The sequence below is a fragment of the Leuciscus leuciscus genome (genome assembly GCF_965113295.1).
Source record: "Leuciscus leuciscus genome assembly, chromosome: 10".
Lineage (NCBI taxonomy): Eukaryota > Metazoa > Chordata > Actinopteri > Cypriniformes > Leuciscidae > Leuciscus > Leuciscus leuciscus.
In genome coordinates this window covers 22,060,970-22,088,195 of record NC_138734.1, presented here as the reverse complement: position 1 = coordinate 22,088,195, position 27,226 = coordinate 22,060,970, and the positions used below count along the sequence as shown (strand labels likewise).

The 27,226-nt window shown below is 37.3% G+C and overlaps 2 protein-coding genes and 1 long non-coding RNA gene across 3 annotated transcripts in view; 2 read left to right on the top strand and 1 right to left on the bottom strand.

Moving 5' to 3' along the window:
* The window catches only part of LOC309508652, a 179,230-nt gene extending 154,255 nt beyond the window's left edge, over positions 1-24,975 (bottom strand). Inside the window, exon 1 of the long non-coding RNA XR_014209643.1 lies at positions 24,687-24,975. This is a non-coding gene — a long non-coding RNA (uncharacterized lncRNA). The remainder of the gene's footprint in view (positions 1-24,686) is intronic.
* olfce1p (olfactory receptor C family, e1) lies at positions 10,087-14,456 on the top strand (the record flags this gene model as incomplete). The annotated part of the gene is made up of 6 exons (XM_082182712.1): positions 10,087-10,286; positions 10,459-10,744; positions 10,889-11,689; positions 11,769-11,996; positions 12,095-12,218; positions 13,558-14,456. The coding sequence occupies 6 exons, from the start codon at positions 10,087-10,089 to the stop codon at positions 14,454-14,456; spliced, it is 2,538 nt and encodes an 845-aa protein (XP_082038838.1).
* On the top strand, positions 15,234-19,376 carry LOC309508346 (extracellular calcium-sensing receptor-like; the record flags this gene model as incomplete). Its single annotated transcript, XM_082182937.1, has 6 exons — positions 15,234-15,436; positions 15,559-15,847; positions 16,614-17,420; positions 17,701-17,928; positions 18,113-18,236; positions 18,472-19,376. The coding sequence occupies 6 exons, from the start codon at positions 15,234-15,236 to the stop codon at positions 19,374-19,376; spliced, it is 2,556 nt and encodes an 851-aa protein (XP_082039063.1).
* Positions 24,976-27,226: the final 2,251 nt, after the last annotated feature.

Below are 27,226 nucleotides of genomic sequence, written 5' to 3'. Positions count from 1 at the left end.
AATTGGTATTGCATGTCCAAAATTAACATTCTTTTTGTAATAGCTTTGTCCAGCAGTGAGACAGAGACATCAAACCAGTGTCATTAAGTAGAGGAGGACAGGGGACAACTTTCACAACCTTTTTTTTTACCCCTGCTGCTCTATTTTTACCCCTACTGGTGGAAATGGGTATTGCATGTCCAAAATTAACATTATTTTTGTAATAGCTTTGTCCATGAGTTAGACAGAGACATCAAACCAGTGTCATTAAGTAGAGGAGGACAGGGGACAACTTTCACAACCTCTATTTTTACCCCTTCTGCTCTACTTTCATCCCTACTGGCGAAAATCGGTATTGCATGTCCAAAATTAACATTATTTCTGTAATAGCTTTGTCCATGAGTTAGACAGAGACATCAAACCAGTGTCATTAAGTAGAGGAGGACAGGGGACAACTTTCACAACCTCTATTTTTACCCCTTCTTCTCTACTTTCATCCCTACTGGCGAAAATCGGTATTGCATGTCCAAAATTAACATTATTTCTGTAATAGCTTTGTCCATGAGTTAGACAGAGACATCAAACCAGTGTCATTAAGTAGAGGAGGACAGGGGACAACTTTCACAACCTCTATTTTTACCCCTTCTGCTCTATTTTTTCCCCTACTGGTGGAAATGGGTATTACATGTCCAAAATTAACATTCTTTTTGTAATATCTTTGTCCAGCAGTGAGACAGAGACATCAAACCAGTGAACTTAAGTAGAGAAGGACAGGGGACAACTTTCACAACCTCTTTTTTTACCCCTACTGGTGGAAATGGGTATTGCATGTCCAAAATTAACATTCTTTTTGTAATATCTTTGTCCAGCAGTGAGACAGAGACATCAAACCAGTGAAATTAAGTAGAGAAGGACAGGGGACAACTTTCACAACCTCTATTTTTAGCCCTACTGCTCTACTTTCTTCCCTACTGGCGAAAATCGGTATTGCATGTTCAAAATTAACATTCTTTTTGTAATAGCTTTGTCCAATAGCAAGACAGAGACATCAAAGCAGTGTCATTAAGTAGAGGAGGACAGGGGACAACTTTCACAACCTCTATTTTTACCCCTTCTGCTCTACTTTCATCCCTACTGGTGGAAATCGGTATTGCATGTCCAAAATTAACATTCTTTTTGTAATAGCTTTGTCCAAGAGCAAGACAGAGACATAAAACCAGTGTCATTAAGTAGAAGAGGACAGGGGACAACTTTCACAACCTCTATTTTTACCCCTACTGCTCTACGTTCACCCCTACTGGCTGAAATGTGTATTGCATGTCCAAAATTAACATTCTTTTTGTAATCGCTTTGTCCATGAGTTAGACAGAGACATCAAACCAGTGTCATCAAGTAGAGGAGGACAGGGGACAACTTTCACAACCTCTATTTTTACCCCTACTGCTCTACTTTCACCCCTACTGGTGGAAATCGGTATTGCATGTCCAAAATTAACATTCTTTTTGTAATAGCTTTGTCCAACAGCAAGACAGAGACATCAAACCAGTGTCATTAAGTAGAAGAGGACAGGGGACAACTTTCACAACCTCTATTTTTACCCCTACTGCTCTATTTGTACCCCTACTGGTGGAAATCGGTATTGCATGTCCAAAATTAACATTCTTTTTGTAATAGCTTTGTCCAACAGCAAGACAGAGACATCAAACCAGTGTCATTAAGTAGAGGAGGACAGGGGACAACTTTCACAACCTCTATTTTTACCCCTTCTGCTCTAATTTCATCCCTACTGGTGGAAATGGGTATTGCATGTCCAAAATTAACATTCTTTTTGTAATAGCTTTGTCCAAGAGCAAGACAGAGACATAAAACCAGTGTCATTAAGTAGAAGAGGACAGGGGACAACTTTCACAACCTCTTTTTTTACCCCTACTGGTGGAAATGGGTATTGCATGTCCAAAATTAACATTCTTTTTGTAATAGCTTTGTCCAGCAGTGAGACAGAGACATCAAACCAATGTCATTAAGTAGAGGAGGACAGGGGACAACTTTCACAACCTCTATTTTTACCCCTACTGCTCTACGTTCACCCCTACTGGCTGAAATGGGTATTGCATGTCCAAAATTAACATTCTTTTTTTAATAGCTTTGTCCAACAGCAAGACAGAGACATCAAATCAGTGTCATTAAGTAGAAGACGACAGGGGACAACTTTCACAACCTCTATTTTTACCCCTACTGGCTGAAATGGGTATTGCATGTCCAAAATTAACATTCTTTTTGTAATAGCTTTGTCCAACAGCAAGACAGAGACATCAAACCAGTGTAATTAAGTAGAGAAGGACAGGGGACAACTTTCACAACCTCTATTTTTAGCCCTACTGCTCTATTTTTACCCCTACTGGCTGAAATGGGTATTGCATGTCCAAAATTAACATTCTTTTTGTAATAGCTTTGTCCAAGAGTTAGACAGAGACATCAAACCAATTTCATTAAGAAGAGGAGGACAGGGGACAACTTTCACAACCTCTATTTTTACCCCTACTGCTCTACTTTCACCCCTACTGGTGGAAATCGGTATTGCATGTCCAAAATTAACATTCTTTTTGTAATAGCTTTGTCCAACAGCAAGACAGAGACATCAAACCAGTGTCATTAAGTAGAAGAGGACAGGGGACAACTTTCACAACCTCTTTTTTTACCCCTACTGGTGGAAATGGGTATTGCATGTCCAAAATTAACATTCTTTTTGTAATAGCTTTGTCCATGAGTTAGACAGAGACATCAAACCAGTGTCATTAAGTAGAGGAGGACAGGGGACAACTGTCACAACCTCTATTTTTACCCCTTCTGCTCTACTTTCATCCCTACTGGCGAAAAGCGGTATTGCATGTTCAAAATTAACATTCTTTTTGTAATAGCTTTGTCCAGCAGTGAGACAGAGACATCAAACCAGTGTCATTAAGTAGAGGAGGACAGGGGACAACTTTCACAACCTCTATTTTTACCCCTTCTGCTCTACTTTCATCCCTACTGGTGGAAATGGGTATTGCATGTCCAAAATTAACATTCTTTTTGTAATAGCTTTGTCCAAGAGCAAGACAGAGACATAAAACCAGTGTCATTAAGTAGAAGAGGACAGGGGACAACTTTCACAACCTCTTTTTTTACCCCTACTGGTGGAAATGGGTATTGCATGTCCAAAATTAACATTCTTTTTGTAATAGCTTTGTCCAGCAGTGAGACAGAGACATCAAACCAATGTCATTAAGTAGAGAAGGACAGGGGACAACTTTCACAACCTCTATTTTTAGCCCTACTGCTCTATTTTTACCCCTACTGGCTGAAATGGGTATTGCATGTCCAAAATTAACATTCTTTTTGTAATAGCTTTGTCCAAGAGTTAGACAGAGACATCAAACCAATTTCATTAAGAAGAGGAGGACAGGGGACAACTTTCACAACCTCTATTTTTACCCCTACTGCTCTACTTTCACCCCTACTGGTGGAAATCGGTATTGCATGTCCAAAATTAACATTCTTTTTGTAATAGCTTTGTCCAACAGCAAGACAGAGACATCAAACCAGTGTCATTAAGTAGAAGAGGACAGGGGACAACTTTCACAACCTCTTTTTTTACCCCTACTGGTGGAAATGGGTATTGCATGTCCAAAATTAACATTCTTTTTGTAATAGCTTTGTCCATGAGTTAGACAGAGACATCAAACCAGTGTCATTAAGTAGAGGAGGACAGGGGACAACTGTCACAACCTCTATTTTTACCCCTTCTGCTCTACTTTCATCCCTACTGGCGAAAAGCGGTATTGCATGTTCAAAATTAACATTCTTTTTGTAATAGCTTTGTCCAGCAGTGAGACAGAGACATCAAACCAGTGTCATTAAGTAGAGGAGGACAGGGGACAACTTTCACAACCTCTATTTTTACCCCTTCTGCTCTACTTTCATCCCTACTGGTGGAAATGGGTATTGCATGTCCAAAATTAACATTCTTTTTGTAATAGCTTTGTCCAAGAGCAAGACAGAGACATAAAACCAGTGTCATTAAGTAGAAGAGGACAGGGGACAACTTTCACAACCTCTTTTTTTACCCCTACTGGTGGAAATGGGTATTGCATGTCCAAAATTAACATTCTTTTTGTAATAGCTTTGTCCAGCAGTGAGACAGAGACATCAAACCAATGTCATTAAGTAGAGGAGGACAGGGGACAACTTTCACAACCTCTATTTTTACCCCTACTGCTCTACGTTCACCCCTACTGGCTGAAATGGGTATTGCATGTCCAAAATTAACATTCTTTTTGTAATAGCTTTGTCCATGAGTTAGACAGAGACATCAAACCAATGTCATTAAGTAGAAGAGGACAGGGGACAACTTTCACAACCTCTATTTTTACCCCTACTTCTCTACTTTCACCCCTACTGGTGGAAATCGGTATTGCATGTCCAAAATTAACATTCTTTTTTTAATAGCTTTGTCCAACAGCAAGACAGAGACATCAAATCAGTGTCATTAAGTAGAAGAGGACAGGGGACAACTTTCACAACCTCTATTTTTACCCCTACTGGCTGAAATGGGTATTGCATGTCCAAAATTAACATTCTTTTTGTAATAGCTTTGTCCAACAGCAAGACAGAGACATCAAACCAGTGTAATTAAGTAGAGAAGGACAGGGGACAACTTTCACAACCTCTATTTTTAGCCCTACTGCTCTATTTTTACCCCTACTGGCTGAAATGGGTATTGCATATCCAAAATTAACATTCTTTTTGTAATAGCTTTGTCCAAGAGTTAGACAGAGACATCAAACCAGTGTAATTAAGTAGAGAAGGACAGGGGACAACTTTCACAACCTCTATTTTTACCCCTACTGCTCTACTTTCACCCCTACTGGCTGAAATGGGTATTGCATGTCCAAAATTAACATTCTTTTTGTAATAGCTTTGTCCAAGAGTTAGACAGAGACATCAAACCAGTGTCATTCAGTAGAGGAGGACAGGGGACAACTTTCACAACCTCTATTTTTACCCCTGCTGGCTAAAAATTGGTATTGCATGTCCAAAATTAACATTCTTTTTGTAATAGCTTTGTCCAGCAGTGAGACAGAGACAACAAACCAGTGTCATTCAGCAGAGGAGGACAGGGGACAACTTTCACAACCTCTCCTTTTATTTGAAAAATCCATGACCAAATAAAAAAATGTAATAGCTTTTAGCCATCAGGAAGAGAGAGATGTAAAACTCATTCAGTAAAGGGGAACAATTGACATTATGACAAACTCTCTTTTTTTCTTTTACAACAACTAAATGTTAAATAAAATGTTTATAAACTTGTGGTTGTGCATTGTTTATATAGAAGTCTGGGCAAGATGTATATATGTATATATACTGTAGGTACGGAAAGTATTCAGACCCCCTTACATTTTTCACTCTTTGTTATATTGCAGCCATTTTCTAAAATCATTTAAGTTCATTTTTTTTCCTCATTATTGTACACACAGCACCCCATATTGACAGAAAAACACAGAATTGTTGACATTTTTGCACATTTATTAAAAAAGAAAAACTGAAATGTCCTAAGTATTCAGACCCTTTGCTCAGTATTTAGTAGAAGCACCCTTTTTATCTAATACAGCCATGAGTCTTTTTGGGAAAGATGCAACAAGTTTTTCACAGCTGGATTTGGGTATCCTCTGCCATTCCTCCTTGCAGATCCTCTCCAGTTCTGTCAGGTTGGATGGTAAACGTTGGTGGACAGCCATTTTCAGGTCTCTCCAGAGATGCTCAATTGGGTTTAAGTCAGGGCTCTGGCTGGGCCATTCAAGAACAGTCACAGAGTTGTTGTGAAGCCACTCCTTCATTATTTTAGCTGTGTGCTTAGGGTCATTGTCTTGTTGGAAGGTGAACCTTCGGCCCAGTCTGAGGTCCAGAGCACCCTGGAGAAGGTTTTCGTCCAGGATATCCCTGTACTTGGCCGCATTCATCTTTCCCTCGATTGCAACCAATCGTCCTGTCCCTGCAGCTGAAAAACACCCCCACAGCATGATGCTGCCACCACCATGCTTCACTGTTGAGACTGTATTGGATAGGTGATGAGCAGTGCCTGGTTTTCTCCACACATACCACTTAGAATTAAAGGGATAGTTCACTTTGAAATTAAATTTTGGTATGTTTTAGCTTACCTCAAGGGCATCCAAGATGTAGGTGTCTTTTTTTCCGCAGAAGTTTCAATTTTGATATTTTTAGGTCAAACCGTTCTTGTCTGTCAGTCATATAATGCAGGTCGATGGTCACTGTCTCAAAGAGCATGCACAGAGTCCAAATTAAAACAATTCCCCATCGTCCAAATTAAACAATTCCCCATCGTAAGTACACATTGATGGCCCAAGACACGAAACGAGCGGTTTGTGTGAGAAAACGAACAGTATTTATATCGTTTTTACCTCTTGAACACAGCTGCGTCCAAATGATCTGAGAGCGCGGGCGGGTATAGATATATACACTAGATGTCGCATTGGCTACTGCGAAACCGTAGCCAATGTAACATCTAGTCATAGATCACTTGGACGCAGCTGTGTTCAAGAGGTAAAAACGATATAAATACTGTTCGTTTTCTCACACAAACCGCTCGTTTCGTGTCTTGGGCCATCAATGTGTACTTACGATGGGGAATTGTTTAATTTGGACGATGGGGAATTGTTTTAATTTGGACTCTGTGCATGCTCTTTGAGACAGTGACCATCAACCTGCATTATATGACTGACAGACAAGAACGGTTTGACCTAAAAATATCAAAATTGAAACTACTGCGGAAAAAAAGACACCTACATCTTGGATGCCCTTGAGGTAAGCTAAAACATACCAAAATTTAATTTCAAAGTGAACTATCCCTTTAAGGCCAAAAAGTACTATCTTGGTCTCATCAGACCAAAGAATCTTATTTATCCCCATCTTGGAGTCCTTCAGTTGTGCTTTCATGTGTCTTGCACTGAGGAGAGGCTTCCGTCGGGCCACTCTGCCATAAAGCCCCGACTGGTGGATGGCTGCAGTGATGGTTGACTTACTACAACTTTCTCCCATCTCCCAACTGCATCTCTGGAGCTCAGCCACAGTGATATTTGGGTTCTTCTTTACCTCTCTCACCAAGGCTCTTCTCCCCCAATAGCTCAGTTTGGCCGGACGGCCAGCTGTAGGAAGGGTTCTGGTCATCCCAAACGTCTTCCATTTAAGGATTATGGAGGCCACCGTGCTCTTAGGAACGTTAAGTGCAGCAGAATTTTTTTTGTAACCTTGGCCAGATCTGTACCTTGCCACAATTCTGTCTCTGAGCTCTTCAGGCAGTTCCTTTGACCTCATGATTCTCATTTGCTCTGACATGCACTGTGAGCTGTAAGGTCTTATATAGACAGGTGTGTGGCTTTCCTAATCAAGTCCAATCATTATAATCAAACACAGATGGACTCATAACTCATTCAAATGGGTGTCTCTCAAGAGACAAAGGAACTTTTCCCGCTTCAGATTCTCGGACGGTCATTGGTTGTTCGCGCGACCAGAGGTGTGAACCTATCCTTTCCATAAGAAGACCGACCCAAAGAGTTTCTCAGAGCACTTCATCTATGAGAGGTTTACTTTCATAACTCCTTAGGGAGTTTTCTCCGTTTTTCTTTTCTTTCCTTTTCTTTAAATCTTCGTTTTTATTTCCGTCTTCGGACTTTTCCTACGCTCAGTGAAGCGAGCGTAACCGGCAACTTCAACTTTAAAGAGACTCCTTGAACTTCCCGCGAACTCCGTTTTGCCCGGAAGACACGAGAGAACGCGCCTAGCGCCGAAGGACAAACACACGCACGACTCTGCTTTCCTCAGCAACACAAAGAGAACCATTTTGCAAGTATTAGTTTTATTGAACTTTTAATGTGATTTGTTTCCTTGCTGTCTCTCAAAGAGGTTCATCTTGTTTGGGATTTTGCCATAGCCTACTGAGATCATCTCGGTGATCTATCTCATTTCTCTCCTTTTCTCTTTCTCTCTCTCATCTGTTATTCGTCATCTCGTATTTGTTTCCGTTTGTTTTCTCCGGTTGTATATACATGTATTCCGTGTGTAAATGTAGAATTCTGTATTCGTAGTTTCATTTTATTAAAACCATTATATTCTTGATTGCTTCTGTCTAAATGCTCATATTATAAAGTCAATGAAAATGTACGATTCAGCTACAAAGCTTTTATTATTTACTACGTTGAGTAGTTCAATTTTATGAACACAGGAAAATTAATGTTCACGGCCAGAAAATTAATCTTTCTTGGAGTTTGTAAGAAGGGTACTTTTATTGATATTTGATAAGGAAGTCTTACATAAAGTTTGCAGGACAAACAGTATGTTTAGATAACTGAAATTAATTCTGGTAAAAGTTACCCTGACAAATTGATCAAATATTCCCTTTTTGGGTAATTTAATCTGTGTCTCGTATGCCTGAGTTACAACAACTTCTTGTTTCGTGGCGTTAATCACATACATTAGCATGACACGTTGATAACGTGTAAAATGACACGTTTTACACTGTGATTAACTCCTTATAGAGATTTAACCAGATCAACATCATATATGGTCAGTCTAATCTTAAGGCCTTAGTGGTGGTAAATTGTGAAGATCTTGAGTTTTCACTGAAGGGTGTGTCTGTGTTGCGGGCTGACAAATTCTGATGTTTCGCCATGAAAGAGGAAGCTGTTGTAACTCAGGCATATGATGTCTGACCTTCCCCAAACTTCACATGTTTGATAAGAATCCTGTCCTGAACGCATCTACATTACAATATTCAGTTATAATAATAGCGCCACCTCCTGGCAACAGGAAGTGACATGCTTTACACTGTAATTCACTCCAAGAAACATATTAAAATATGCCATGAAGTACCAAACATGATAGAAACATGTTAAATCATCCAACACTTGGCTAAGTGCTAATGTATGCGATTAACTCCACGAAATAGGAAGTTGTTGTAACTCAGGCAGGCGATGTCCGATCTGCCCCAAACTTCACATGTTTGATAATAGTCCTGTCCTGAACACATCTACATGACAATATTCAGTTATAGTAATAGTGCCACCTGCTGGTAGCAGGAAGTGTGGCAAATACAAATGACTCCTATATTTACATACTGCCCACCGTACTCTGTTTTCCTAAAGCTGCCGGGTGGCGGTGGCACGGGTGCGAGGGCCTTTTTCATCACTGCTCGCAGCTTTAATTATTGTTATTATTTTACAAAAGATCAAACACTTAAATGAATAGTCCTACTAAGATATTTGATTGGTGTACACATTTTTTTATTACACTTATGCCAATATACATCTGCTATTTGCTGCTTGTTAAGTGTGATTTTATTAGTACGACTTTGTTTATGATTAGGACACATGGGGCAACATTTTAGTACTATAAAACTTTAAACCACTTTTCACAATTCTTGCACTAGATTTAAGATCATTACTGTAAAGAAGATGGACTCCATTTTATTTTAAAAATCAAAAATTGTACTTGTTTGTATGAAAATATACGGTAACCTTTTTACTGTCACAAACGCTGGCTGTAACGAATGCGCAAAGACAAAAGAGTAAAAAAATAAGCACTAATTTCCAGGAAAACTCAGGAGATAGAATCCACAACCAGGTACAACTCTGATGACATGGAACAAAGAACAGAGGAAACTAAGGGTTTAATTATATAGGGAAATAATGAGGGAACAAATGACCAACAGGTAAATGTAATTAGTAACTAAGGGAAATAATATGAACAGGCAAACGGGAACAGAGCCAACAGAGAGAAAACTAAACTAATACAGAACATAACAGAGCATACATGTTACATGTACATGTTTATTTTCTATTTAAGTTCATTTTACATTCATTTTAGTGTATTTTCCATATCAGTGTAATGCAAATAATATTTACGCTATTGTTTTCTCATTGGCTAAAGTAAGTTAAAGACAGAAAATATGCAATTCAGTAAGCAACACCCACAACATGGTATTCAGTGGATGGGGACCCAACAGCTGTTATATAAGACAGAACCAGAGGATTAGCTGTCTGTTAAGGGTTTAGAATGGGGTTCTTACACACATGGCTTCTGTTCACACTAGTGAGAGCAGCTGACCCTCCATGTAAGTTATGGGAGACTTCTGACATTCCTCAGCTTAGAAAAGATGGGGATGTGACAATTGGGGGCATCTTTTCCTTCCACAACAGCTGGGAGGAAATTATGCCTACATTCACATCAAAACCAGAGCGGCCCAAATGCAAGAGGTGAGTGGACACATTTTTACAGATGTTAAAAAAGTAAAATGAATGAATGCAGTGTGCTTGTATAGGTGTGCCTGTCTTAACATGTCTGCTTGTATAGGTATTTATACCTGTCTTCACCTTGTGCATTTTCATTGTTATTTATTTAATTATTTGATTTATTTTCTTTTTGTAGTTTGAGCCTCAGAGAATTCCAAAATGCACAGACAATGGTATTTGCCATTGAAGAAATCAACAACAGAGCTGATATTCTTCCTGGTGTCAGTTTGGGTTACAAAATTTATGATTCATGTGGCTCAATAGAAATGGCTCTCAGAGCTTCTCTGTCATTAGTTAATGGCGAAAATGCCTCTCTGTTGTCCTGTCAAAGACCTAACTCAATCCAAGCTATCATTGCAGAAACCTCCTCTACTCCAACTATTGCCATCTCTTCCACTGTTGGACCTCTGCATTTACCTGTGGTAAGTTGCTGTATCTTCCATATGACTGTTTAAAGCTTTAACAAAACAGTGATTTATGTAATAATGTAAATAAAAATAAATAAATAAATAAATCCTACTAATAAATCACACATTCTATTTTGTTAAAAAACAAAAAAACTGCAGATTAGTCATTTTGCAACATGCGCCTGCCTTAGTGACAGAAAGAAACACCCCTCCTTCTTCAGGACTATTCCTAGTGATTATTACCAGAGCCGAGCACTGGCCAAACTGATCAAGTATTTTGGCTGGACTTGGGTGGGGGCTCTTTGCAGTGATAATGACTATGGAAACAATGGCATGAACACTTTTATCAAAGCAGCCACAGAATTGGGAGTCTGTGTGGAATTTTCAAAAGCATTCTTCAGGACTGATACCAGGGAGGAAATTTTGAGGATCGTGGACATTGTGAAGAAATCAAGCTCTAAAGTGATTGTTGCCTTTGTATCCTACTCAGATATGGAAGTTCTTCTAGGGGAAATAGCTCAGCAGAATATTACTGGTCTACAGTGGATTGGTAGTGAATCATGGATCTCTGATATGAACATTGCTACTGGTAAATGGCAACACATTCTTAGAGGGTCCATGGGCTTTGCCATCCCAAAAGCTGAAATAAGAGGCCTAAGGGAATTTTTGACTAAACTTCACCCATCTTCCAGAACAGATCTGTATAAAGAGTTGTGGGAAACAGTATTCCATTGTAAACTTCCCTCACAACAAACTGTTGGAAGCAGAAGCATGTGCAAAGGCAATGAAAGTCTGGACAATGTGCAGAACCAGTACACAGATGTTACAGAATTACAAATTGCCAATAATGTTTACAAGGCTGTGTATGCTGTTGCTCATGCTCTGAACATCATAATCAGATGTTCAAAATTAGACACAAACCAGCGCAAATGCCTGGAGAATGTCAACAATACATGGCAGGTAGCATGAGTTGCATGGAAACGGTCATGTCAATTGCACTTGTTTATTTACTCAAGTAAATTTTTTTTTGCTTTTACAGGTACTTAATGCCTTGAGGGAAGTGAGCTTCTACACCGAAACCGGTGAAAAGGTGTTCTTTGATAAAAATGGAGATCCGGCAGCAAGATATGATCTCTTGAACTGGCAGCAGGGGGAGGATGGAACAACAGAGTTTGTTAAAGTGGGTTTCTATGATGCCTCTTTACAACCAGGATTTCAGCTTTTATTTAACAACATCAGCATAGTGTGGGCCAAAAATCAACACCAGGTAATTTTTGTGAGCAGGTCTATAGACTTGAAGTACACCTTACATTGCTGTAAACAAGATGCAAGTTTTGTTGTAGTACAAATTGTCATGTTTTACAGGTTCCTGTATCTGTGTGCAGTGAGAGCTGTCCCATGGGCACTAGGAAGGCTGTGAAAAAAGGAAAACCTGTTTGCTGTTATGATTGTATTCAGTGTGCAGATGGTGAAATAAGTAATGAGACAGGTATGGGACAAGATTAAACATTCACAACAACAAGCAATCTAAAACAATCGGTAAAACTTTATAATAACTGCACGCTATTAATCATTAGTTAAGCATTAGTAAACAGTTAATTTGTCATTTATAAAGCATTAATAGACATTAATAATCAGTTTATAAATACAGTTATAAATGCTTCTCTCTTGATTTATAAGCATATCTATAATGTGTTTAATAGTTGTATTTTCATACTTTATTAATGATCAATTTATCATTTCTAAATGAAGTATTGCATTATTTACAAACCGGTTATTTAGGAGTTGTCAGTGGTTCATTATGGAAGGCATTTTCTGCCAAATTTAAATAAATAAATTAAATGATTAAAATTTCAATTTGACACTGTCAAACTGTGAAAATGAAATCATTTAATTTCATTCTCAATTTTGTCACATATTTTGCGTACTGTTTTCTGTAATGAAATCGTTAATCTGGTTTTAATTTTAATTTTAATAATTTAATTTATTTATTTAAATTTGGCAGAAAATGCCTTCCATAGTTCATAAGATCACTTAGAAAGTGTAAGTAAAGGATTAATAAACTGTTTAAATACATATTATTATTCAGACATATAGTAATAGTTACTTAGTGTGTTAAGAAATGCTTTATTAGCATGTATTTATACGGTAATTAATGGTTAATTCAGGTAGTTATAAAGCATTTAGTAGTGGTCAGTTAACTATTTTTGTGAGCTCATCTAAAGTGAGGACTAGTTATGTGTTGTAAAGCATTTACAAAGGAGATTTAAAGGCTGTTAAATATTTTATGTCCTGTATCACTGTGTTGTGTTTGTTTCCTTTTTCTGTTTAGAAGATCAGTGAGTCTTTAAATCTCCTTTATAAATGCTTTACAAAGCATAACTAGTCCTCACTTTAGATCAGCTCACAAAAATAGTTAACTGACCACTACTAAATGCTTTATAACTACCTGCATCTACTACATTTACTTACACTTTCTAAGGGATCTTATTAATCAGTTACAACACCTAGTTTGTAAATAATGGTAAATAATGTAACTGGTTTGTAAATAATGCTATACTTCATTTAGAAATGATAAACTGATCATTAATAAAGTATGAAAATACAATTATTAAACACATTATAGATATGCTTATAAATATAGATATGCTTATAAGAATAAAGCATTTATAGCTGTATTTATAAACTGCTTGTTAATGTCTATTAATGCTTTATAAATGATGAATTAACTGTTTAGTAATGCTTAACGAATGATTAATAGCATGCAGTTATTATAAAGTGTTACCAAACAATCTAAAATCCTTTTTATATTCAAACTTCTTCCTCAGATTCAGTGATGTGTCTCAAGTGCCCTGCAGAATTTTGGTCGAACAAATGGAGAGATGCATGTGTCCCAAAGCTTGTGGAATTCTTATCATTTGAAGATGTGATGGGAATTATTCTAGTAGTGTTTTCTTTACTGGGTGTTTCCTTTACATCAGGTATTGCTGTAGTTTTCTTTGTACACAAGGACACCCCAATAGTAAAAGCCAATAACTCAGAGCTGAGCTTCCTGCTGCTCTTCTCACTGACTCTGTGTTTCCTCTGTTCACTTACTTTCATTGGTCGGCCCACTGAGTGGTCCTGTATGTTGCGTCACACAGCATTTGGGATTACTTTTGTCCTTTGTATCTCTTGTGTTCTGGGCAAAACAATCGTTGTGTTAATGGCCTTCAGGGCTACACTTCCAGGAAGTAATGTCATGAGATGGTTTGGACCTTTGCAGCAAAGACTCAGTGTCATTACCTTCACTCTATTACAGATTGTAATTTGTGTGCTTTGGTTAATAATATCCCCTCCTTTCCCATATATGAACATGAATTATTACCAAGAGAAAATAATTCTAGAATGCAATTTAGGTTCTGATTTTGGTTTCTGGGCTGTGCTAGGTTATATAGGCCTACTGGCTGTATTGTGCTTCATTCTAGCTTTTCTGGCTCGTAAATTGCCGGATAACTTCAATGAAGCCAAATTCATCACATTCAGTATGCTCATATTCTGTGCTGTCTGGCTCACATTTATCCCAGCTTATGTCAGTTCTCCTGGAAAATTGATTGTAGCTGTGGAGATATTTGCTATTTTAGCTTCAAGTTTTGGTTTGCTGTTTTGCATATTTGCTCCAAAATGTTACATTATTTTATTCAAGCCAGAGCAAAACACAAAGAAACACATGATGATAAATCATTAAAATAAATAAATAAAATGCATAAACATGAGAATGATCATTTAAATTTGAATGAGGCAAATTTATTTCAAAAAGGTTTGCTTATTAATTATGATTGTAGCCTCTACATTTATTAAATTCTTTATTATTCATTCAGAATATTATATATTTTACTGAATAAACATTGGAATATATATTAAAAATGCTTAACTAAATAAATGATGAATAATTGTGAATGTTAGCTTACCTTCTTCACTACTTACAAATGTCGCATTATCAAACCAATCATCTAAAAGTGTTTTTTTTTTTATTTTATTTTTTAATTTAATCCTGATATGACACCAAATTTCAAATTGCCAATACTATGAAGTCATGTACTTATTAAATATGTGTCCAAGTTGTACCATGCAACAAATAATGTTAAACATTTAAGAGTAATTTACTCCAATATACTGTATATTCAACATACTGTATATAATGTCTAATTTATACAGTATGAATAGATTTAATAATATATAAAATATGCTTTGTGAATGCTTTAACATTAATAAAGATGTTTCATGTCATCCCTGAAAAGGTTTTGTGTTCTATGAAATTTCTTTGCATACCATGAAGAAATATTGTATTAATTTCACTAAAAAATTAATTATTATATAATATTCAAAGAAAATGATGTAAACTTCCAAATAATATGATGTATGACAGTTATACATCCTCTGTTAAGGGTGTAAACAAAAGGTTTGGTCTATAAAAAGGGTGAATGTGTTTGGTCACCGAATATTTGAAAGGATCCGGCCCACAATGTTGATTCTAGAGCTACTACTGCTCAAGTCAGTGTTGATAAGGGCAGAACAGACAGTTTGTAAACGACAGGGTAAAACACAGCTGCCTGAGTTCATCAAAGATGGAGCCCTAAAAATTGGAGGCATCTTCACATTTTACACAGGGTATACTGGGGTGATTCCGAAATTTAACCAATTACCTCCTCAACCAAAGTGTAAGGAGTAAGTATGTTTTCAATGCAAATTGTTTTCATTGTGTAATTTGTGGAATTACATAATGTATTGTTTAATATTTGTGCTTTGCAGAAGTGGTACTTACTTGTCTGTTTTTTTTTTCTCTGTAGTATCAATTACAGGGAATTTAAATTTGCATGCACTATGATCTTCGCAATAGAAGAAATAAATAAAAAACGAAATTTACTCCCAAACCACACTCTGGGATATGAAATCTTTAATGCCTGTGGATTCTCTAATATTCTTCAGTCTGCACTTTCACTGTCCAATGGACAAGATGATGTCACTGACAAAATAAACTGCACCAAGGCCGATACTGTGCAGGCTATAATAGGTCATTCAGGATCCACTCCAACAATTGGCTTTGCCAGAATAACTGGCCGATTCCAAATACCTGTGGTAAGATGTCACCCAATTGGATATATATATATATATATATATATATATATATTTATGCTTACACATGAAATTCACTATTAATATGCTGGTATATAAAGTTACAAAAACCTCCATGCCATCTGTTTTTGACATTGCCTCTCTCTAATGGAGGGTGAAAAAAAATGAAATAAGAAATTCCTAAAATGTTGGATTATTTCATATTTGTTTATATATTATAAACCAAAAGCTGAACATATATTATACAGATGAATAAGCATGTTTCATTTGCATTAATTTCCATTTGTAATCATTATGTTCACAACTAGTAATAATGACTTAAATGAGCTTATTGCTTTTGCCTTATGTATTAACATAAGGCAAAAGCAATAAGCTCATTTAAGTCATTATTACTAGTTGTGAACATAATGATTACAAATGGAAATTAATGCAAATGAAATATGCTTATTCATGTCACGCATGCTTATTCATGTCAAAAATCACGCAGTTAGCTAACCGTGTATTAACACGGTTAGCTAACTGCGTGATTATATGTACTTGGACACAGTCACCTCTGATAACAGATCACTCTAACTTGTAATGTAGATACATGCATTTTCTGTAAAGCTGCTTTGAAACGATATGTATTGTGAAAAGCGCTATACAAGTAAATTGAATTGAATAACCAATGATCTGTTGACACACACACACAAAAAAGCAGAGGCACTGAAGAATGAAATTCACCCAGTTTCATTCATGCTGTTTCACATTTGTAATTGTGTTCACACAGATCAGTCATTTTGCTACCTGTGCTTGCCTGAGCAACAGAAAAGAGTTTCCTTCTTTCTTCAGAACTATTCCAAGTGATTACTACCAGAGCAGAGCTCTGGCCCAGCTTGTGAAACATTTTGGCTGGACATGGGTGGGAGCCTTAAGCAATGACAATGATTATGGTAAAACTGGCATTGCCACATTTATTAAGGCTGCTGAAGAAGAGGGAGTCTGTATTGAATACTCAGAGGCTTTTGAAAGCACAGGATCAAAAACTTCTATAACAAGTATTGTAGACATTATCAAAACCTCCACATCTAAGGTAATAATGGCTTTCATGTCACACAGAGAGATCAAGATACTGGTGGATGAGCTATACAGGCAAAATATTACAGGACTGCAGTGGATCGGAAGTGATGCCTGGATCACAGATGACTCTCTTGCAGATAGCCAAGGCCACAATTTGCTGATTGGATCTATAGGATTTACTGTACGCAATGCTCAAATACCTGGACTAGGCCCTTTTCTACAGGACGTCAACCCTTCCCAATTTCCTAAAAGCATGTTTCTCAAAGAATTCTGGGAAAATGTTTTTCAGTGCTCATTAAGCCCAAATACAATTATACGGGCATGCAACGGCTCAGAGAACTTGAAATATGTCAAACATTCTTTTACTGATATGTCTGATCTGAGATTTATCAATAATGTCTACACTGCTGTGTATGCAATTGCTCATGCACTGCACAATCTACTGTCATGTAAGCAGCAACAACTCCCATTTGATAATGTCATCTGTGCACAGCCAACAACAATACAACCCTGGCAGGTGAACTACTTCTAAAATGTTGAAATCTTAAAACCAAACTATAAATATATGTAAAAATCCAAGTAAATTGCATGATTTAACAATTTACTATTAAATTATTATTTATTTTTTTCCGCTGAAGTCACCATATATGATGTTACTAACGTGTAGTTTTAAAATTATATGCTTTACAATTTTTCGTTTCCACATTGCTAAAAGGAGATTATTCTGAATCCAAAATGAGATTACTGCAAATTAAAAATAATAAGAAGAACAAACAAAACCTTTTCTATTATTACAGGTTTTACATTATCTGCAAACCGTAAATTTCAGCATGAATAGGGGAGAAACACTGTTTTTTGATAGTGAAGGCAACTCCCCTGCAAGGTATGAACTGGTAAACTTACAAAAGGTCACAAAAGGCACCATGGAGGTAGCCACAATTGGCTACTATGATGCAACTCTGCCTCGTGGGCAACGGTTTACTATGAACAATGTCAACATCATCTGGGGAGGAGGCCTAAAGTCTGTAAGAGTCTCTTTTCAAATTAACTTTCCAATCATAACTAAATATCCAAGTGCACATGAGATGCAGTGAGATGCAGTATAGGCTCAGATCCACAAGACAAACGTGTGTAAACATGTGCAAACATGTCACATGGCATATTATTTTTCTATTGTTGTTCAAGTAGCTTTTCCCTAATGTGTGGCAGGTGCCTGTGTCTGTGTGCAGTGAGAGCTGTCCCCTAGGCACTAGGGAAGCTGTGCAGCAAGGAAGATCCATCTGTTGTTTTGACTGTATTCCATGCCCTCCAGGCGAGATTAGCAACACAACAGGTAATGTTTGTTTAATTGCTCTTTTAACACTTGCATTTTATCAAAAGAGGATCAAATGGAAAAGTTTTACAATTATTTGAATCTAAATTATCATATACACTGCCATAAAAACATTATTTAAAACACTAACAAGTCTATTTCTAAAGGAGTAGTGTATGATCAGATATAGGCTAAGAGAAACTTCATTGAAATAGCAGGCTCATTACTATTGCACTTCCATTTTCATCCACACCAGATGCATCTGACTGTGTGAAGTGCCCTTTTGGATACTGGTCCAATAGCAGAGGTGATGAGTGTATCATAAAGACAGTGGAATTCCTGTCATTCACCGAAATCATGGGTATCATTTTAATGATGTTTGGGATTCTTGGGGCATTTCTAACTATGATCATATTTTTAGTTTTCTCTCACCACAGAGACACACCAATAGTAAAAGCCAACAACTCAGAGTTGAGCTTCCTGCTGCTCTTCTCATTGACTCTGTGTTTCCTCTGTTCATTTACTTTCATTGGTCGGCCTACTGAGTGGTCCTGTATGTTGCGTCATACTGCATTTGGCATCACTTTTGTCCTCTGTATCTCTTGTGTTCTGGGGAAAACAATAGTGGTGTTAATGGCCTTCAGAGCTACACTTCCAGGAAGTAATGTTATGAAATGGTTTGGGCCTCTTCAACAAAGAATCAGTGTTGTTAGCTTTACTCTTGTACAGGTCCTTATTTGCATCCTTTGGTTAACATTATCCCCACCTTTCCCATATATGAACATGAACTACTACAGAGAAAAGATCATCCTAGAATGCAGATTAGGCTCAGCTGTCGGTTTCTGTGCTGTTCTGGGATACATTGGCCTACTGGCTGTCTTGTGTTTCATTTTGGCTTTTCTAGCCCGGAAGCTCCCTGATAACTTCAATGAAGCCAAGTTCATCACATTCAGTATGCTCATTTTCTGTTCTGTCTGGATTGCCTTTATCCCAGCTTACATTAGCACACCTGGAAAGTTAACAGTAGCTGTGGAGGTATTTGCCATTTTAGCTTCCAGTTATAGTTTACTGATCTGTATTTTCATTCCAAAATGTTATGTCATCCTGTTAAGACCAGATGCAAACACAAAAAAACATTTACTGGGAAAAATGCCACATTAAATTGATCATAAAGAAATAGAACATAGCCTAATTGCTACAGATGTTATAAAAAGAATGTGACATAAACAGAATACATTTAACTTCATTACAAGAACTGATGAATATATAAAAAGGACAGAAACTGCAAAGGTCACATCAGACTGCATCAAATGCATCAGTGAAGACCTGAACCCTTTCAGTCATCCAAGTGAATCCCACAGATATGATCTCCCTCTAGTGGAAAAAAGGTGTAGGACTACTAATGTAAGACTTAATGAACTTAAACTCTCTTGTATTTAGTGTAAGTCTATGTATTTATCAGATCTTTATGGGTGAATATGAGAATAGTATGAATAGTGTTTTTATTATTATTATTATTACTAATAAAAACTTGCATTCAATGATTACACACTGCCACTGTAAATGTTTTAATGGGTAACAATGTCATATCAGCTTCTCAATTAATGAACTGTAATTATTATATTTCTTACTATTCTGTACCAAATAAAATGTATACCAACTATGCACCTCATGCATGTCTCCACTTGAAGACTTGAAGACCTAAAGTACATACTGTAGATGGCCATAAAATAATCAGTAATCAGTTTCCAAGCATATATATATATGCTTGGAAACTGATTACTGATTATTTTTACTGATTATACAAAACGAAAGTAAAAGACAGCAGTTGTCAATGAGGGGCTGCTGTCTTTTACTTTCGTTTTGTATTTGTTTATTTTATTATTAAAGTGTGTGTTGAACGTTCGCCGGTATAATAAAATAAAACAAAAGTTCAGGCCTGTTCCTCTCTTGCTCTTCACTGTCGTCGTTCCTCCTTTTATGCCTCTACTCCTCCATAAGGGATACAAGACCGGAGCGTTGCACAGGTGTCGCTCATCAGTAATCACCCTCTGCCTCATCCTGCTCGTCACATTTAATTCAAATTAAAAAATTCTAAGTTTCCTTCTGTGTTACATATTTTGTACTATTATTTTGAATAATGTTCTTAATTAATCAATTATTATATTTATCAAAATTAAAGCAACATGTAGTGCTATCTAAAGATGTAAGTGCAATGCAATGTTTACCTCTGAGTATTGGCCCTTGTGTTTCACATCAATGGTACCTTCCTCCTTTATCACTTAGGATTGTATAAAGCTAGGACCCTACCCTGAACAGGAACTCTATACCAGCCCAGCCTCTGAGATGAGAGGAGCCACTGTGGTTCTACTTGCTCTTCTGACTAGAGCACTGAACCCTTGCTGTGCATTACTTAGCCTAGGAGATGCTGAGAGCCAAAATGATAAAAGTGAACATTCAGAGGACAGAGTTGTCAAAGTTAGCAGAGCCTTGACATTTAATAAAAGACATCTACCAATAACATGTCAAGGGTGGGTATGATCTGTTTCAAGTTCATTTACTCATGTACTTTTTTATTTACAATTACTTTACTAATGTTTGCTATGCCAGTGTCGAAAATATGTACATTCGTTATTAGAAAGACACATTTGAATACTGCTGTATAATATTAATGATGACAAGGTGAAGATGTGATTTTAATATAAAATGTTAGATATATGACAGAAAATGTGATTATGTTATTCCATGGTGCTGTGATTAAATAATGATGTACTGCTTTTGGAGACAGTAAGTCTATCTCCTGTTTGTCTTATTTCAGCTGCCTTGTAGAGAAATATCAATCTGCGCACTTGATGATCCTTGCTGTGGAAAAACCTGAGGCGTTCTCAGTGCAAATTGTTATTTCAAGACGCCCGATGATACTCTGTCTTTGTGAAGTCCTGAATAGGCAGGTCCTGGGTGATCAGCACAAACTGGAGCCCAATCAGACCAACCTGGGCTTACATAAGGTGAGCATTGTAAACACAGATTACTAAATACATGTGAAGAAAAAAAATGCATATGCAATTTTAAATCTCTCTTTTTTATTTATGTCTAGGCTTTCAATCTGTCTTCAAGCATATGTTTAAACTACAGTTATGTATATCTCCTGCTGTTAAATTCTATGAACAGTTTTTATCTGAAAAATGGAAAATTTTCAGGCAGTGTCTGGACAATTGCACTTCACATAATGTGTGAACTGGATGTAAAAAATCACACAAGAGGAATGAACTGTGTGTGCTTCAAAGTTAAAACATTTTGGGCTGCAGATGACCAGGTGGATATAACAGATAAACTGTGCATTATAACTGGGGCCTGGTTTATGTCAGCTAACTTCAATGAATCAAATGAGTCCTATGCGCCAAGGCTCAGTATGTTCTTACCTGGTGTGAAACTGTCAGAGCCAGCAGTGAAAGCTCTCATTGGTACTTTTCTCAGGCAGACAGATCACTGGATCAATACTGCCTTGATCTGTGTTCATACTACAATGCGTTGCAAGCTTTTACTGTCACTCCACAGATCTTTGAACATGATCTCCCTCATGAGAGGAAATTGTGAAAGCTGCACTTACAATCACTGTGATGAGCTATACCAGGTACAGATTTCTGTTCCATGAATGTTGTCCCTACATTTAATCTAAACATTAAGAATAAGAATAAGAATAAGAAGAATTTAGATTAAGATTAGGACATAATTGTACTTCTAAATCAATATATGCTTGTATCTTTATTCGGCAGTTAATTTCGAGATGTTCACTGTACAAACAGAGGGAGTTAAATCAAATGCTTAAAAGCTGCTTCAGATCAAATATGCTCACCTGCACACACATATGGAAGCATAAAGGTGAATTAATTTGGTCTTTTTGGTTTGTATATGAGGTGCTACTTTGTTTAGGGAGCACATATTTGTTATGGCTTTATAACCAACTTGATGTGCTTTTCATTTCATGTGTACTTGTAGAAATCAGTCCACTACAATGGCAGATCTGCACTCAACTACTCAGCAGAGGCCTGATTCACCAGTGGATTATGAGAGTGCTGCTAATCACTGTTTTTCTATTTGTAATTGGCCAGACTGCAGTGGTGACATATATGAGCTGTACACAAATATATGTTTTTACCCACAGAGTCAGGAACTCAAATCTAAGATTTGTGCTGCTTTTTACAATCTCATGGTGCTCTTTGAGTCCACATGCTGGACAATCAACTGCTTGTTCCTGCAAACTTCACCACACAGCATTTGGGATTACTTTTGTCCTCTGTATCTCCTGTGTTCTGGGGAAAACAATAGTGGTGTTAATGGCCTTCAAGGCTACAATTCCAGGCAGTAATATCATGAAATGGTTTGGGAGATTGCCACATAGACTCAGTGTTCCTGCATTTACTATGACACAGATCCTTGTTTTTGTGTTTTGGTTTTCAATATATTCACCTCCATTTAACCTGAGTATGAACTGTTATCAAGAAAAGATGATCCTACAATGTGATGTACTCTCTGCAATTGGTTTCTGTCTTAGTTTTTATCACTTGGTGCTCAGCTTTAATCTGACGTTTCTTGTATGTAACCTTCCATTTACTGTTGCCTGTTACTCAGTGTTGAACATCCATGCAATTATGGGTGTGACAACAAAAATATCGCTCAGAACATTATTAAGGTAAAGCCTGGTTGAAGGTCAAATGCAAATACAAATGTACATGAAAAAAGTTTATACTTAGGTTACATAAAAATAAAAATTAACAAAAATGTTTAATGTTAAATGTTTTAATCTGAGTGTTAAAAAGTCACTCAAAAAATCTCAACAATTGTTTGAAGAAGCCATTCTAAAAAACTGATGTCATGCTTTTCATTTGAGTGTTGTTAAAAATGAAGCAATATTAGTACAATGCATTTTTGAACTACACAGGTGTAAAAAAAAAAAAAGGTTCTACATTTTCCAAACTCGGACCCAAGGTGTATACAACATATATATTATTTACTGTAAGTTAATATCAACTGTAATATGTTTCTTATACTGTTTATATACACAGTTTTATAAGGGAATAACATAAGTCAGTCAATAAAGACAGTCCAATTCATCAAATTAATAAAAAATAACCTAGAACAGAGGTCTTCAACCCTGCTCCTAGGGACCCACTGTCCTGCAAAGTGTATTTCCAACCTGCTTCAGCACACCCGCCTGTGTATTTTCTAGTGATCCTGAAGAGCTTGATAGACCCTTTTCACATTTACAGGGTTCTCAGAAGCGTAAGTCATCATAGTTGAGTAAACTTCTATGGTGATGATATTTTGCTCCAATAGCAAAAGAAAAAAATCTGTGATAGAGTTTTCATGACTTTTCAAAAGAGGGGAAATATACAGAGAGATACAAATATGAAATTTTTATTCGATTTCCGATGTTGATAACTGTGGAAACTTGTGCGTTACATTTGTATTAAATGTTCTATGAGATGTGCATTTTGATTTCAAACCATATTTGACACTTAAGCTCCACTCTGTGTTGAAAAATGTAGTTCAACACTACTTTAAATGTTCTCAATAAGAAAATTAAACTGGCAGAATTTAACCATTTCATTCTACGCATTTAATGATGTTTTTTTGTCACCCAATGCTATACCGCACATATACTTTTAACAAGCCATTTAGTCTCCTCTCATTTGAAATGTTATGCCTTTGAAAAAAAGCCTTGCGCCTGAAACAAAACTTAACGTTGTGTATGGGAAAACATTGAATTTGTCATTACATACTTATACATACCGTTAAATGTCGTGCTAGCACACGATTGTGACATGATATCACTTATACATTAAATGAAATTTAAATATAAAAGAGTATATTTCTAAAGAACTTACCAGGAATTATGAATAATGCCTCTAATCTTTAATCATTCTCGTGCTGCTCTAGTCAACTGGATTTCAAATCTGAACAAAGCCTGCGCAATCCCATAATGCCATACCACAGTAAGTTATTGTGAAAACGCATAAGCTACAGTAACAACACCTCCTTCTTGTAAATTAATTACAGTTGACATGGAAATATACTGTTAATAACTGTAAAACGTCATTTGACCCATAATGCTGTGGCGAGCAGGACGAGGCCGTGGGAGAACGGCGCAAGGCTGGTGGAGTGATTACTGATGATTTTATGGCCATCTATGTACTTTAGGTCTTCAAGTCTTCAAGTGGAGGCATGCAGGAGGGGCATAGTTGGTATACATTTTATTTGGTACAGAATAATTAGAAATATAATCATTACAGTACATAAATTGAGAAGCTGATATGACGATGTCACCCGTTAAAACATTTACAGTGGCAGTGTGTAATCACTGATTTTTTTTATTAGTAATAATAATAATAATAATATTAATAATAATTAAAGCTGCAAGCAGCATTTATCGGGGTTCAAGCAGTTAAGGCCTTTAAGGCATTTAAGCACAAAAGCATCAAAAGTTATAAAGTTTTATTTAGCAAGCATGTAACCACTGACATCATAGATGGAAAATACCATGTTCTAGCATGATTTACCATGATATACCACATTCTAACATGATTTACCATAGTTTATCATGATTTATCATGGTTTACCATGATTTACCCTGTTCTAGCATAGTTTACCATGATTTATCATGTTCTAGCATGATTTACCATGACATACCACGTTCTAGAATGATTTACCAGGATTCTAGCATGATTTACCTTGATACACCACATTGTAGTATTATTTACTATGATTTAACAGGATTCTAGCGTGATTTACCATGATTTACCACATTACTAGCAATTATGTGAAGTGTCAGTGCAAATGAAGTGATAAACACTGACAAAATATGATTGTGTTATAATAGTTATTGTTATATATAAGTGATTTTTTAGTGTCATACACTTTGATTCTCTCATCTACACAGAAGCAGCAATTTTCATTTTTGCAAATCATACATTATTACAATAGATAGATAGATAGACAGTTTATTATAAAAGCATAATTTGGGTGGGTTTCTCCCATCCCCAATATCACTTCTCTGTGTTTTACGGCCCTGACGAGAATGTCGGTCTCCTTGGCTGTGAACCGCTGCTGATGCGCGCCTGGCAAATCCGCCGTTATAATAGGAATCCGCCATAGAACAAATGCGCCTGCTCTTAAAGGGGTCATATAATGGTACATGCACTTTTACAAGCTGATTGTACTGAAATGTGTGTTGGCAGTGCCTGTACACAACCATCATAAAATTATAAAAATCCATCCAGTGGTTTTTAAAAAATCTTCTTATATGTTTCCTCCCATCTCAAATCAAGCTGTTCGATTTTGTGACGTCACAATATCGACGCCCCTCCCACGATGGTTGATTGACAGGAGCGTTTCAACACAGACCCGCGCTCGCGCCCTCGTGAGCGAGCTGTCAATCATAGCCCGCGCCGACCGGCGTGTTCAGTGTTGATATGCTGGAGCACTGAGTAGAATGGCGTCTAAGTTATTGTGGTGTTCTGTTCTTCGGTGCAATAACGAACACAGCAGTCATGTTGATGTTCCTAAATCCGTACAGCTGAAGACGCAGTGGCTGAGTTTGTTTTCGAAGGGAATATTACTCACGATCAACGTCAATGCTTTCATGTTTGTGCGAATCATTTCACCAGACTGCTTTACAAACGAGGGTCAGTATAAAGCTGGTTATTTGCTAAGAAGCTGCTCCTGAAAAAAGGATCAGTACCAACTATTCATGTTCCTGCTGCACCTCCAGAAGAACTGAAGTGAGTGTAACGTTTTATTGACCTTTATATTAATCTTTATATTAATCTTTGCAAATCGCTTGCACGCTTCACGATGAATGCGGCTATTTTTACACTCAGGGTACATTACAGCATGTTTTCTATGTATGACTTTCTCAATATAATTCATAATCTCATGTTTATAATGAACAACGCGTTATGGTTATTGTGTTATTGTGTTACAAACAGTGTACGCACAGAACAGAGGGGCGGGGTGAGCAAAGCTCATTATCATTTAAAGACACATGCACTTAAACGGCGTGCTGAAAACAGAGCTGTTTTTGACCAGGTAGTATTTGTGTTTTCTTACAATACTAATGAGAATTTTTAATTAAAGTATATTACAACTTTTAATTTAGACCCTAAAGAATCATATTAGCTTGTACAAAAATGACATTATATGACCCCTTTAAAGGGAATGTGAGATGTCGCTCTGATTGGTTTATTTCACGTTACGCCCAAACCACACCTATGAATAATGAATCTACTTCAGACCAACCCGTTTTAGATTTGCGTCGGGCGCAAGAGTCATTTATCCCGCTGGTATAATAGCAACAGCGCCCAAGACCCGCCCACAAAGTTACTTACGAAAACGACTCTTTGGGGACGCTCCCTTAGCGTGCGCCTCTGAAGTATGAATGAAACTAATCCAATCCTGATTGGTGTTGCGTCATGACGTAACATGTGACGGCATAACCGGATGCATAAAAGTGACGCCGGCACACACACACATTAGCCTAGCGATGAAGCAAGCCGCTCTCAGGCCTAGAGGGGCGTGGCAGGACGACGCAGTGTCTCGTTCCCTTCTCAGGGAACAAGGGTTATAGTCATAACCCGAGACGTTCCCTTTCGAGGGAACTCGCACTGCGTCGTTGAAAACGACTCTTTGGGGAACGAATGCCCACTAGGCCACACACCGAAAAAGGCCCGCCCTAGAGTGAAACTGATCTCAGACACTCAGCTAGGACTAGAGCATACGTGCGCCAGGCGTACTAGGGAGGTGCAGACTATAAAACCTGATAAAATGTGCGGTGTAGCCCAACCGGCTGCCTCACAGATCTCCTGGAGGGGCACTCCCGAGAAGAGGGCTCTAGAGGACACCATGCCTCTAGTAGAATGAGCCCTTACGGCCAAAGGTGAAGGCAAACTGCGCACCTTGTAGGCCTACTTATGGTTTGCTTAGCCGGGAGCCCCTATTAGGTGATCCAAAAC